This window comes from Phaseolus vulgaris, chromosome 11 (genome assembly GCF_051622355.1).
Source record: "Phaseolus vulgaris cultivar YP4 chromosome 11, ASM5162235v1, whole genome shotgun sequence".
Lineage (NCBI taxonomy): Eukaryota > Viridiplantae > Streptophyta > Magnoliopsida > Fabales > Fabaceae > Phaseolus > Phaseolus vulgaris.
The window spans coordinates 22,838,436-22,853,242 of NC_143508.1; the positions used below are offsets into that span (position 1 = coordinate 22,838,436).

At 41.4% G+C, this 14,807-nt stretch overlaps 1 protein-coding gene across 1 annotated transcript; it reads right to left on the reverse strand.

The window, feature by feature from the left end:
* Positions 1-11,383: 11,383 nt before the first annotated feature.
* On the reverse strand, positions 11,384-14,296 carry LOC150023122 (uncharacterized). Its single transcript, XM_090297627.1, has 10 exons — positions 14,044-14,296; positions 13,752-13,958; positions 13,422-13,682; positions 12,679-13,345; positions 12,350-12,593; positions 12,110-12,277; positions 11,929-12,033; positions 11,773-11,845; positions 11,602-11,697; positions 11,384-11,520 (listed from the first exon to the last, which is right to left on the reverse strand). The coding sequence occupies exons 5-10, from the start codon at positions 12,418-12,420 to the stop codon at positions 11,422-11,424; spliced, it is 612 nt and encodes a 203-aa protein (XP_090153753.1). The 5' UTR covers positions 12,421-12,593; positions 12,679-13,345; positions 13,422-13,682; positions 13,752-13,958; positions 14,044-14,296; the 3' UTR covers positions 11,384-11,421.
* Positions 14,297-14,807: the final 511 nt, after the last annotated feature.

The window sequence follows — 14,807 nt, forward strand, 5'->3', positions numbered from 1 at the left end:
GGTCTCTCGGTCGGCTGACCTTTGCTCCAATTTCTTCACCTTGGCGGCGTCAGTTTTTATGAGAGCCTCCAGGTCAGCCACCCTGACGCGATAAGGCACAATCTTGCTCTCCAGTTCAATCTTTTCTTGAGCCAGTTGCTGCACCTTATGGCGGAGATCAGTGGCCTCCTTGCGCGCCAATCTGAGCTCGGTATTCATTGCGTCTTCTACTCGGGAGTGTTCAATCTCCGCGAGCGTCAAGTTGAAGGACAACTTCTCCACCTCAACCCTCATGGTGCTGTTCTCTGTCTTAAGGTTGAAGAGGTCGTCCTGGAGCTTCCTGGTGGAGCTCTGCACCGCCCTGGTTATGATGGCGGGAATGTCTTCTGCTATCGTCTTCAGCTTAGCAGATAGAGGCTCCCACATCCTCGTGACCTTAAGAGGGAGGTTTGCAGCTTGGAGAGGCGCTGGTGGGGCCTGTTGTTGGTTTCCGTCGCCACCTTCTTTAGTTGGTTCTTCAGTGGGTACTTCTGCTCGTGGTGGCGACGTCGGGGACTCGGTGATCAAAATCGGAGAGGTGTGGGCAACCTCATCCCCGATTGGAGCGGCATTTGCAGCTGAGGCGTTAGAAGGAGGACCCCCTCCAACTGATACATATGGCGTGGAGGCGCTTGGGGGGTCCTCCAAGAAATTGTCTTCGGCGGCCTCGACCGCGGGTGGCGCAGTTGCCAACGGAATGGCTTGGACTGGGGAAGCGGGAGCTGGTGGAGATGGCATTGTTGGAGGTGGAGCAGGCGTGGATGGCGGTGTTGAGATTGGAAGAGGGGGTGGGGCAGGTGGTGAAGAAGGTGCCACCCTCTTCCTCTTTGTAACGAGGCCATCTTCGGTGACCTCGTCATCTTCTTCCTCCTCCTCGTGGACTATCTGGGGAGCTTTCCTCTTAGGCCTTTTGAGGACGAGCTTCTTACGTTGGGCGGCGGGCTGGACATCGGAGGGAGCTGGGCCCTTAGGTGGCGATCGACTCTGGGCGACGGCGATCTCCACCACCGAATTCGGTACTGTTTGAGAGCCCGTCGCCAGCCCGTGGGTTCGGGCGAGCGCCCTAAATTCAGCAAGCATACCCTTGCCCAACATGTTATCTGCATAGAACGAAAATGCATGGGTTAACTCAGAGAGAAAATAAGTGCATAAGGCAGTATGCAGCAAAGCAGATGATCGGTGCAGAAAAATAAAACCAAAGTCTTGCGCATAACGCACAAGACGCCCAGAAACAGTTAAACAGAAGCAGTATTAAAACAACAGTTTAAATGTTCTAACCTATTCGGATTTCGAGTTGGTCCTCGTAGAATTCGAAGCAGATCAGGGTGGTGGTAAGGAAGGTGATGTTGGCATCCGCCACCCTTTTCCAGAAAAGGCAGAGATCTCTGTCCAACGCTCCCATGCTATCAGGACTTCTGGGTCTCCTGAAGCAGCTCTTGGACTCCTTCTTCCCCTTGTCCACCCAGTACAAGGGGAAGCCGTCGAGTAGGGAGGCGTCCTTGTCGTTAGGGCGCACTTGGACGAACTTCCCTTTCCAGTCTTTATAGGATTGCTGAAAGATGGCGAAGATTGACCTCCCAGCAATCGCATTCACGCTAACCCACAGGCGGTCTCCTGGGTGCTTGGCTTCGAAGAGAAATAGAAATACGTCTACGGATGCGGGCAACCCCAGATGGTCGCACATCACTTGGAACGCTCGCACAAACGCCCAGCTGTTGGGATGGAGCTGGGCGGCGGCGATGTTGAGCTCGGTAAGGAGCTCCCTTTCGAAACGGGTGAAAGGGAACTTGAGCTTCACCTTCTTGAATAAGGTTGTGTAGATGAAGCAGAAGGGCCCGTCAGCGCTCACCTTCTCATCGGCACAAACGGGCAGATCGGGGGGGCAAGGTAGCACTATCATCTTTTCATCGTGCTCCTTATGAAATGTTTGGTGAGGCTCATCCCCCTTTGTCAATCGTAAGACTGCTCCAGCAGTGTTCACGGAAGACGTTTCCCTCAGCAGGGTCGAGTTGGCCCAGGGGTAGAGTTTTTTGAAGTCTGGCAGGGGAACGGGGGCTCCTCCGGCGATAGGTGGAGTCGCCTGGGCCAGGTTGGGGAGGGAAGGTGCAGGCCTCTCAGCCTGGGAAGATGAAGCACCGCGTGCTCGCGGTGGGGTGAGTGCTTGAGAAGAGGGGTGTCGCGATGAAGGAGGAGGATTCGGGGTGATCTTTGAGCGGGTCATTCTCGAAGCTGCAAAGGAAGAAGAAAAGGAAAAATGATCAGGGTTCGCAGAGGCTGACTCGATCGTGGGAGAAGGGTGAAAAGCGAACGAACGAAGGTTCGTTGCGACGATTGACGAAGCCCTAAGTTACGCAGAAGGAGAAATGGAAAAAGCAACCCACAGCGTATGCACCAGACAGTTACAGGATGATGCGAAACGGTTAAAATGCAAGAAAAAACAGTAGAAGAAGGAAAGTAGGTACCTTTTGATGATCAGGAAGATGACGAAGGATGATGGTGATTCAGAATGTTGGAGAGCGCTGAGAGATTTTTGCAGGAGGAAGTTAGAGCGTTTGTGAATATGAAGAAAAGTGATGGAACAGTGTGGAGTGAAAATGGGTTTAAGTGTTTTTTCGAAATGGGTTTGGGAAGCGCAAACGGTAACTGAAGGTAACCGTTGATGAAGCCACGTGTCGAACGATGGGTGAGGGGTTTGGTGGAGCGTCAGAGAAGCAGAAGGTACAACCGCTTGGAATTCTGCGTCAGTGCCACGTAGACCGGTGTTGACGTGACTCCTCTAGTCTTTTCGCTGGACAAGTCTTCGCTTAAGACTGGGGGCTTGTGTACCGCCCTGGTAGTCGGAAGTGATGACGTGGCATCCAGCTACAGTATAGGCGTGTTGATAAGGCGCCAGGTTGGCAGAAGGGAAGGAAGTCGGGGGGCTCGTGAAGTCGCCAGTTATTAAGTTGGTGTGTTCCGATCTCCAGCATACCAGAACCGGCGATCACCGGGTTAAAGATGAAGTCGCCAGATGTAAACTCAGGCGACCTAGTGATTGGAGATCGCCAAAGCAAGCACATCGCCAGAGATGAAGGTGGTGCAGATTATGAAGGCGGCCGGCGAGACCACAGGGAAGGTGTACGAAGGCACCCTAACTCGCCAGTTCCAGTAGAGATCGCGCTCCCAAGTTAGCTATGCACTGGGCAGTACCATGCATAAGTAACTTAGCAAAATGAGAGTAGAAGCAGCGCCCAAGTCAAGGAGGCTCCAGATGAAGGCACGTGTACGACTAGATGCGAGCCACGTGTCCAAGTCTGTAACTGCCAAGAGGGAGAAAGTAACGAGGTATATAAGAGTTCTCAACGAACTTTCTGAGGTACGCGCGTTCAGATTATACTCTTTACGCTTGCGAGTTATAGAGCTTACTGTGAGAGAGAATTTGCACGGTTCCTGTTCTCTTAGTATTTGGTGATTCGGTCACTGACTTGGGCGTTGGAGTGCGATCGGCCGCAGCGGCGTCGTTCTGTTCCTTTGCAGGTTCTTGAGGTGGATCTCGAAGAAGAACGGAGGTTTGAAGCGGTGCGCACGTCGATCCTTTGACGAGGCAGTTTCCAGCGTTCCGGTCAACAGGCAGGATCATAATCCATTATAGATTGAATCCAAAGCATAGGCATTCTCAATCTTTTAAAAGAAAAGTGTTTTTCAAACTAAGTGAAAAACAACCGATTGTTTTGTCGAAACAACCGATTGTTTTATACTTAGATGTTTTTAGAAAAGATTGAAAACTGTTTTTCAAATGGTTGAGCTGTTAAAACCAAAACAACCGATTGATTCGAGGAAACAATCTTTTGGCCATATATTCGAGGAAACTCTCTTTAAACAATTCACCCCCCTCTAGTTTAAAGCCATATATTGTAACAATTGGCATCAAAAGCTTGGTTCTTGAAAGTTATTCAAGTTGATCCAAAAATCCTTTTTTTCTATGGCTGGAAAACAATCTTTTGAGGAAGGTGCTTCAATCTACAAACCACCTTTATTCTGTAGATTGAGTTACAAGTATTGGGAAGCCAGAATGAATATCTTTGTGGAATCTATTGATCAAGGAATTTAAGATTCAATTGAGAATGGTCCTTACATTCCAAAGTTTAAAAAGAATGGTTCTTTCATTGCAAAACCTTGGTCTCAATGGACCAATGATGAATGTAAAAGGCCCAAGCTTGATTGTTCTGCTCAAAACATAATAGCTTCTGCACTTGATACTAATGAGTTTTTTAGGGTTTCAAAATGCAAAACTGCTAAAGAGATGTGGGACACACTCAAGGGTGCTCATGGAAACAATGAACCAAAGGAGGCAAAGTCAAAAAGCAGAGCAAGAAGGAAAAGAAGGCAAAACAAGAAAAGCCTCAACCTCTACTTCATGGCCAGAAAGGAAGATGACTCAAGTAGTGTAAGTTCATCTAACTCATCAAACTCTGAAAATTATGGTCAATTGCTTCAAGCCTTTCAAGAAACACATGATGAAGCCAACCGATTGGCCCTCTTGAACAATTGGTTAAAAGAAAAGAATAGCTGACTTGAAAACATAGTCAAATCACTAGAAGAGGAATTAGATAATTCAAAAACAGATTTTGAAAACCTTGAAATTATTTACACAAAGTCCTCTTACAAGTGTGATGCTCTAGTTTGTGAAAATTGCGAAAATCTTGAAAAGAAGGTCCACTATCTTGTTAAAATTGTGGATAAACTTTCTAAAGGCCAATCCAACTTTGAGAATGTCTTGGCATCTCAAAACTATGTTTTTGGAAAAGCTGGATTGGGTTTTAACCCACAAAATAAACAAGATAGATTTTCATAATCATTTTCGAAAATGCCAGAAAAACAATCGATTGGACCATCGAAACAACCGATTGTTACATGCTTCTATTGCATGAAAAGAGGCCATTCTGTGAGGTTCTGTAAAATCAAAAAATATGTTGTTCCTAGGGGCTTGATGAAGTGGATTCCTAAGTGCAATAAAGGTTCTATTGATGAGTGTAAACCAAATGGACCCACATTCAAAAGGGGACCAAATCTTTGTACTTGAAAATCTTTTTTGTAGGAAATCTTGGAGGAGAGCAAGCAACAATGGTACTTGGATAGTGGATGCTCCAAGCACATGGCAGGGGACAAATCAAAGTTCCTGAGAATCTCCTTTAAGCAAGAAAGTTATGTCACCTATGGGGACAACAACAAAGGAAGGATTCTTGGGAGAGGATCCATAGGAGACAAAGACATCTTGGTCATCCATGATGTGCTCTATGTAGAAGGCCTAAAGCATAATCTGCTGAGCATTAGCCAACTATGTGACAAGGGATATCAAGTGATGTTCAAGTCAAACACATGTGAAATCTGTCTACCCAACAGCAAAGAGGTAATGTTGGTAGTAAGAGAGTCAATAATGTTTATCTTCTAGATATCTCTTCACCATGTTCAATTGGATGTCTTCTATCCAAGCAAGATGAATCTTGGCTTTGGCATAAAAGAATTGCTCATATTCACATGAATCACTTGAACAAGTTAATTTCAAGGGATCTTGTGATTGGGCTACCAAAGCTTAAGTTTGAGAGGGATCACATATGTGAAGCATGCCAAAAAGGGAAACAAGTGAAAAGTTCTTTCAAAATAAAAAACGTTGTTTCTTCTTTAAAACCTCTTGAACTTCTTCACATGGATCTCTTTAGACCTTCAAGAACTATGAGCCTTGGTGGAAATTATTATGCTCTTATTATTGTTGATGACTTTTCCAAGTTCACTTGGACTCTTTTCTTGGAATCAAAGAGTGATGCCTTTTCTGCATTCAAGAAGCTAGCAAGAAGGTGCAAAATACAAAGAATTGCGACATAGGCTCAATTAGAAGTGATCATGAAGGAGAATTCCAAAATGAGAAGTTCAGCAAGTTTTGTGAGAAGATGGGAATCCTGCACAATTTCTCTGCTCCAAGAACTCCACAGCAGAATGGTGTGGTAGAGAGGAAGAACAGGTCTCTTAAAGAGCTAACAAGGACAATGCTTAGTGAATCATCTCTTCCTAAGTACTTTTGGGCGGATGCAGTGAGCACTTCGTGCTATGTGATGAATAAAGTGCTTATTAGGCCCATTTTGAAGAAAACTCCATATGAACTCTTCAATGGAAGGAAGCTTAACATCAACCATCTCAGAGTGTTTGGCTGCAGTTGCTTTGTTCTCAACAATGGAAAGGAAAACTTGGGGAAGTTTGATGAGAAAGCGGATATTGGCATCTTCATAGGGTATTCTCTCACAAGTCATGCATATAGAATCTACAACAAGAGGTTGATGACTGTAGAAGAATCAGTTCACGTTTGTCTTTGATGAGGTAGATCACAGAAACATCCAAATCCCGAAGACCAGTGCTGAAGAAGATGAACAGAGCATCAGTTTGGAGAAGCTGGAAATTTGTGCAGAAAAACAACCGGTTGATTCGCAGAAACAACCGGTTAATTTGCAGAAACAACCGATTGAAATTCTGCAACAGAGTGAGCTGCCCAAAGAGTGGAGGATTCCTAGAGATCTGTTAGTGGAAAACATCATAGGGCAGATAAAGGAAGTTGTCTCCACACGTAGCTCCATCTCAAACTTCTGCAGGCACACAACTTTTGTCTCTCAAATTGAACCAAAGTCAATTGAGGAAGCTCTCAAGGATGAGAAGTGGGTTGAAGCTATGCATGACGAGTTGAATCAGTTTTCAAGGAATGAGGTATGGTTTCTTGTCCCTAGAACTGATGAAATGAACATTATTGGTTCGAAATGGGTTTTCAGGAACAAGTTAGATGAAGATGCCGTGATCACAAGGAACAAAGCAAGGCTAGTTGCCAAGGGCTACAATCAAGAGGAGGGCATAGATTATGGTCAAACCTTTGCTCCTGTTGCTAGATTGGAGGTTATGAGGCTGCTGCTGGCGTTTGCTTGTATGAGTGGTTTCAAACTCTTCCAAATGGATGTCAAGAGTGCCTTCTTGAATGGCTACATCAATGAGGAAGTTTATGTAGATCAACCACCGGGCTTTGAAGATCATAAATATCCCAACCATGTCTTCAAGTTGAAGAAAGCTTTGTATGGACTGAAGCAAGCTCCAAGACAGTGGTATGAGAAGCTTAGCAACTTTCTGCTATCTCATGGTTATGAAAGGGGAATGGTAGACAAGACTCTCTTCATCAAAAAGTCAAATGCAGAAATAATTCTTGTGCAAATCTATGTTGATGACATCATCTTTGGTGCTACACAAGATAGTTAGTGTGAAGAATTTGTGGCTGCAATGAAAGGTGAGTTTGAAATGTCTATGATGGGAGAACTGTCTTTCTTTCTTGGATTGCAGGTTAAGCCAACAAAGGATGGGATCTTTCTATGTCAATCAAAGTATTGCAAGGAGATTCTCAAGAAATTTGAAATGGAGAGTTGCAAAGAAGCAAGCACTCCAATGCCATCAAGCTGTTACATGGATGCTGATGCTGCTGGAAAGAATGTAGATAAAAAAAAAATACAGAGGATTGATTGGCTCTTTGCTTTATCTAACAGCTAGTAGACCGGACATCATGTTTGCGGTGTGTCTATGTTCAAGATATCAAGCAAATCCTAAAGAGTCACACTTCAAAGCTGCAAAAAGAATTCTGAAATATCTCAAAGGAGCATCATCTGTTGGGTTATGGTATCCTTCTCACTCTCCAATTCATTTAATTGGTTATTCAGATTCTGACTTTGCAGGTTGCAAGCTAAATAGAAAGAGCACAAGTGGCACTTGCCATCTTCTTGGCTCAAGCCTAATCTCATGGCATAGCAAGAAGCAAGCATGTGTTGCTCTCTCTACTGCTGAGGCTGAGTATATTGCTGCTGGAAGCTGTTGTGCACAGATTCTGTGGCTCAAACAACAACTTGCAGACATTGGATTACAAATCAGCAAGGTCCCTTTGATGTGTGATAACACAATTGCCATCAATCTTACCAAAAATCGGATTCAGCACTCAAGGACCAAACATATTGAGATAAGGCATCATTTCATCAAGGATCATGTAAACAATGGGAACTGTGAAGTGAAGTTTGTGGAGACCAAACTGTAGTTAGCTGACATCTACACGAAACCTTTACCAAAAGAGAGGTTTTTCTTCCTAAGAAATGAGTTAGGCATCCTTGATCTTAATAATCTCTCCTAAATCTGTTTTGATACATGCTAAAGTCTATTTGTGAAGACAAATAGGGGAAGAATTAATTGGTTCTGGTATATTTTTATCTGAAACTGTGTAATCTGTTAAAATCTCTAATATAAAATTGTTTTCTGCTGCTGCTGATAGAAACAACCGATTGTTTCGAGTAAACAACCGATTGTTTACCAGGTTTTATGCTTTAATTGTGTGAAAATCTAACCTGTTGTTGTAAGAAGCATTAGACTGTATATATGCTAGTTTTGCAGGTACTGCTTCAGATTCAATCAGATCAAACACAAGCACCAGGGATTTGTCTTCATCAAATAGAGGGAGATTGTTGAACCAAGTGGTGTTCAAGCTTTGAAGAATCCAAACCCTTTGAAGGATGTTGAAAGCTTGGTTGTGCTTGCTGTTGCTGAGCTGTCTTAGTTAGGATCCAGGGTAGTTTGAGTTTTGTAATCCACTCTAGATTGAATCCAAAGCATAGGCATTCTCAATCTTTTAAAAGAAAAGTGTTTTTCAAACTAAGTGAAAAACAACTGATTGTTTTGTCGAAACAACCAATTGTTTTATACTTAGATGTTTTTATTAAAGATTGAAAACTGTTTTTCAAATGGTTAAGCTGTTAAAACCAAAACAACCGATTGATTCGAGGAAACAACCGATTGTTTGTTTTGGTACCATAACAGAAAAACTGTTTTTGCTTTGACTGAGCTTTAAATGTTTCTAACTATTTACGCTCCAGTCTTTAATGCTTTGACCAATCTTTAAATGCAATGAATAAGTTTGTTAAGATTTGATAACAAACTTCTTTGAATAAATTCAGAAAAACAGATTTGAGTAATAAGATTTTAACATAAGTTTTGAGTTTTTCAAAGAGTTGAGATTGCTTAGATATTGAGATTGGTCAAAGAGTGTGAGATATGTTTTCTGCTTGTATTGATTTCAGATTTTCTTTTGTAACAAGTGTATTCCTTGTATTCTGTTGAACAAGTTTCTTTTGTGTGTTTGCTGAGAAGTGATGTGTGTTCTTGAGGGGATCAAGATCAACATTCTTAGTGTTGGTGTGTTGGCCAAGAGAAGTGTGTGTCTTGAGGGGATCAAGGTCACTTTCTCGGTTGTGGTGTAAGTGATCTAGGTTTGATTGCTTAGTGGAATTCCATAGTGGTTTCTGAGAAGAATGGATGTAGCTCTGGGTTTAGAGTGAACCAGTATAAACATCTGTGTGCATTCTCTCTATCCCTAACTCTTTAAATTCAGTTTTGATATTTGTTTACTGGTATAAACAACCAATTGTTTCTGTGAAACAACCGATTGTTTTACTGGTGCTGTGCTTTTAGCTTTGTGTTTTGAAAAACTGATTTCTCAATCAAGGTATTCTCGAAGTAATTTCATTCAAGGCTTAAAAGTTTGCAAAAACTCTCTTTAAACAATTCACCCCCACTCTAGTTTAAAGCCATATATTCTAACACTCCACACCTGTGAAGGTGACCTTCGGGCCCAGAGACGTGGTTGGCAACGCTATATCCATGATCGCCTGTGAGAATGGCAAGGGATGTGCCGTAAGTGGTACAGGTGGGGCACGTTCATCCACCGCGCGCTCCCCTACTTGTTTGAAATCCCTGCGCAGTCCTCATTGGCCCTGCGCAGTTCTTCATTGTTTGCTCGTGATGCGGCAATTTCAACCCTAGATGCTACCACCTCTGCTTGGAGGGCACGCATAGTCTCCAATATTTGTTGCGTGGTAACGTGTTCCCCTCCAGTGGGCACAACACCTTTGGCTATAGCAAATCCTTGCCTAGTACTCGTCATATCGCTAGTAAAAACTCTCAACACGATTGTGAGTGGGACCTTGCTTTAACGGGCCCCACGGTGGGCGCCAAATGTTCCTGTCAGTTGACTCACTTTACCGATTGACTCCAACGGTAGCCTTTGGCCCTTCTATCTCGGCATGAGAATCGTACTTCCTTGATCAAGAAATCTCTCACCTGCAAAGACAAAGGGGCAACTTGACGGCCGTTTGCACTCGACGCTCAAGTCAGTATAAGGGCAAAGAAACACCAAGTGTATTGTTCCTGCCGGTTGACTCGATTGCCTTCGTACTTTTAACGATGATCACACGCCCAATTCTCTCTACCTTCGTTTGTGCTTTCTTTAGATCAAACACCCTAAACCTGAAAAGACAAAAGGGCGCCCTAGAGGCCGTTTGCACTCTGACGCTCAACTCAATACTAGGGCAAAGAAACAAAAATGTGTATCTCAACTCTCGTCTCAAGAGCTGTGTAAAAGACTGCGTAAAACTTGCGTACCTTGTGAGGTTTCTTACTACCCTTTATATAGTCTAGGGTTTCCGTTGTTTCTGCTACCCACATTAGGGTTTCTGAGGGTATGCCTTAGCGCCGCTATCACCCAATCTTAGGGCAATCTAGCGCGTAAGGCTCCCTTACTGAAGTGCAACCTCTAACAGAATGGCCCCCTTGAGTACCAACTCGTGCACCTAATCTCTGGGGCCATCTGTCCTGGAGTGCCCTAGTTGTTCACGTGCCATGCATGCAACCTACCCTTGGAACGTAACCTTAATGGGCCTTAGCGCTTCCAGTGGTTCTTTACTTGTGTCGCGCTTGAATGCGCTATTCATACCACACGCATGGGCTCTTCGTGATCTAGGTTACCCCCAACTGATAACTAGTGTGTGTTGTCTGAGATCCACCTCTCGTGGCCCAACTCTGTTGTTTGAGTCACCGATGTCCGATGTCACATCGCCCCCATTCTCACTAGTACAAAAAGGTAAATTAACGACGGTTAAAATCAACATTTAAAGACGGTTCCAGAACCATCGTCATTACAGGCGTCGTTAAAAAGATGGGGTTTTTCACAACGGTTGAAGAACCGTCGTTAAAACCGAGACTTATAATGACGGTTGACCATCGTTAAAAGCGACTTCTAATTTTTTTTTTAAATAATGGACTTTTAAAGACGGTTCCCATAGGAACCATTGTTGTATGTAGGTATATTTTAAAGACGGTTCCACGTGGAAACGTCGTTATATGTAGGCATTGAAAAAAAAATTGCTTTTTAAAAAATCTCAAATCTGCATAAAATTTTCAATTCCAGAAAATCAAAACATTTAAAATCATAATTTAAATATAAAAATTACATACAATAAACTATAACATTATACAAAAAAGTTTTGCTAATATATGAAAAAGTTTGTCATTCTAATGATTTATCTATCCTAGGATGTTATACATGGTTACAAAATACTTTGACCATTTTGTTCTCACATACTCTAATGCTTCTGAATCTAGTGGGTGTTGGTCGTTGAACAACTGTGACATTTGAATTTTTTTGAATTAGTGCATGAATAATAAATCGTAAATTTTAAATTGTTTATTCTATTGAGGTATTACCTGATCCCAACCTTTCTTAATTTCAGCTTGCAAAATAGTCAACATCCACTGCATAACATAATAACCACACTCATAATTTCTAGATTGCCTGTTGGACTGCATGTGAAAATAAATGTATTAAATGAATGAGTGAAACACATTAAATTGAGTGAACAAATATACTTTAAATACCTTAAGGTACATCCAAGTGAGTTTTTGTGCGTTTGAAGTTCTCCCACACAAAATATTATGTCCAGAGTAAGCACTAAAATAATAAGATTTCATGTTAGAATACATAACATTATATGATGTATAAGTAATAATAAATGTTAAATGAAACTGTCGTACCTATCTATAATTTTTTTAAAATAGGTAGGGGGTTTTTTATGCAAGGAGCTAAACCATGCAGCGGTATGATCTTGAACAAATATGATCAATAGTTGCCAATGACGTCTGTATAATAAATCAGTTAATTAGTTTCTCTTATTTCAATAATTTATTAAAACTTATTTAATAAATAAGAACTTACTCATGGATGTACGGAGCAAAATAAATGTGTTTTCCACCATTCTTTAAGGTAGTGGTGATGTATGTTTGTGTTTCCGACTTCTTGTTTCCAATTAATTGAATGATTTGAGGGTCTAAAAACCCATATATACTGTGTTTCCCCTCATCAAAGCATAATCCAAAAAGATACCTAAATTTCAATAAGTTAGTACTAATATATTTAATAAATCAGAAGTATAAAGATTTTAATATTTAAACTTACATCATCCATAATTGCAGAACTGTTACGTTAATCTCTTGATCTCTGGCTGTAAGGTCCAACAAATCAGACATGTGAACGTACAACGGTAGATTACTATGCCTTACAAACACATTGGCCTCCCATGGAACCTCTAAGACGGTTATATCTAATTTTGTAGCAACTTCCACCAATGCTGCCACAGGATCATCAATGGAGAATATTTTCTTCTTTCGCAGAGGCAATTTTGTCTTAGGTTCCTGCTACTCTTCAACAAACAAACAAATACTTAAATTAGTTAGAATGTAATATATCTGATATATAATTCTATTAGTATTAGTGCAAAGATATACCATAGATTCTATAGGTCTGACGAGATGTCTAGGCCAGGCAATGAAAGTATGTAATGCCTCTGCTACAATTGTGACCTCTGATGTCGGCACAGGAACTGCAAGATCACCATAAAGGACCTTCTCCACCGTGACGTTCATGAAATTAGAAGGAAGAGACACATTGTGTAACATTGTGACCCAAGGCAACGAATCGGGTCAAGGAATTACACTCAACATATAACTCGCAATGGCTAGTTGAGCCAAAGTCATCTCCCGATAGATCAACTGCCGAACAACTCCCTTTAGTGCTGACTTTTTTAATAGAAGGCGGAGCTGGTTCATCTTCTACCATAGTCAGTGGTTGTTGAGAGAGTCTTAAACCCTCCCACCACTTTTTGAAGTCCATTTCCATTCGCACTCTAAACTCCTCCATGAAGCTTTCTTTAAGCTCTTGAGTTACCTCAACCATTAACTGCTCACGTAATTGTAGTAAATACTCTTGGCTAGGTTGATTGGACGATTGTTCCTTGCTATGTGACGAAGGTCCAAAGTATGAGCGAATCCCAACCCCATATCCAGCTAGACGAACACGTCCAGGGTGCTCAGGTCGTTCGAGAGCAACATTAAGAATATCATTGCGATCACATGGATTAAAAGTCCCCTGTGTCGATTGCTCAACAAGAGAATCCTAAAACAAATGAAAATAAATTGTCAAACTTCAAGACATTTAATTTAAAATAACACATAGAAAACATATTTCTTACAATTCGTTCAACTGTTTGTTATGTGGACTTCGAACTCCATGTCCCTAATGGGTTTATACGGGCACCCTTCCACATCTCATGTTAGGGTGGTGGGGATGGAGGCGTCAAAGAATCTACACTATTCATTTCCTCAATGGAAGTAGAGCGTGCTTTAATATTTTCTCCAAGCATCTTCTACTTTAACAACTTATAACCACCATGAGACAATAAGTGTGGGGTATCATTGTGTGCCTGACTAGCTTTTGCTTTGTTTTGAACCTCCTATCATAACATTCAAAATTTAATAATACGTTAATATAAACTATATTCAAATATAAAAGTGATATGAACCTGCCATTTTTCAGTTTGTCGAATCTGCACAAACTACTGCCAAGTTTCTTCATCAAGGGATGCATATTTTGTACAAGAATTTTCTTCATTCCTTTTACCATATATATAATCTGTTGTCAATTTTGATTTGAACTGACGAAATTTGACACCCACATCAGAAAGAACCTTCGCTTTCAAGGTTTCCACATTCGGGATCTTACATTGCGTCTACATTATTTGAAAGAATTAGTTCATAAACAAGAACAAAGTATAAAAGAGCTTTAGATTGAACAATGTAAAAACAATTACATACCAGAATATCTTGCCAAATCATTTTTTTCTCATGGTCAATCACGTGATCCTAGGACTCAGTTAAGATAGAGATCCTTTAACGAGACAGTACTCCAAGATAACTCCTATATTTCTTTGCATATTGCCCAGTGGCCACACCAGTGTGGATATCAATAGACAAAGGTATTTTGTCATCTTTATTTATCTTCTTAAACATATTCTTTAATCTTGTAGGTCCTCTACCAGTTTTTGAACGAGAAACTTTATCATCTGCCATATTCCTGTAATCAAACAAATATGATAAGCATGAAGAATATGAAATATAATTAAAATTATATATTGTAAAACTAAACATGAATCACATGCACATACAAATATATATTCCTTCGTCGTGATCATTTCGAGTTGCATGTACAACATCAGCAACATCCTCGTACTCTTTATTGATGGTCGTTCTTGTAAGTGATTCAATCTCCCAAATTTCATTGTTTGTATCTTTTGGGTCATTATGTTGTTTTTTTCCATGTAGCACAACAAACCAGTGGTCAGACGTAAGATCTTGGATATAGAAAACTTGGGAAGCTTGATGTGCCATTATGAATGGTTCATCATGATATCCTATCTTTCGAAAGTCAACCAAAGTCATTCCTGATTCATCAACTTTGACACCAGTCTTATTGTCAACCCACTTGCATTTGAAAACATGTACAGTAAACTTGGTATAATTAACTTCTCAAATCTCTACTATGACACCATAATAAGGCATTGATCCCACAACAGGATTTT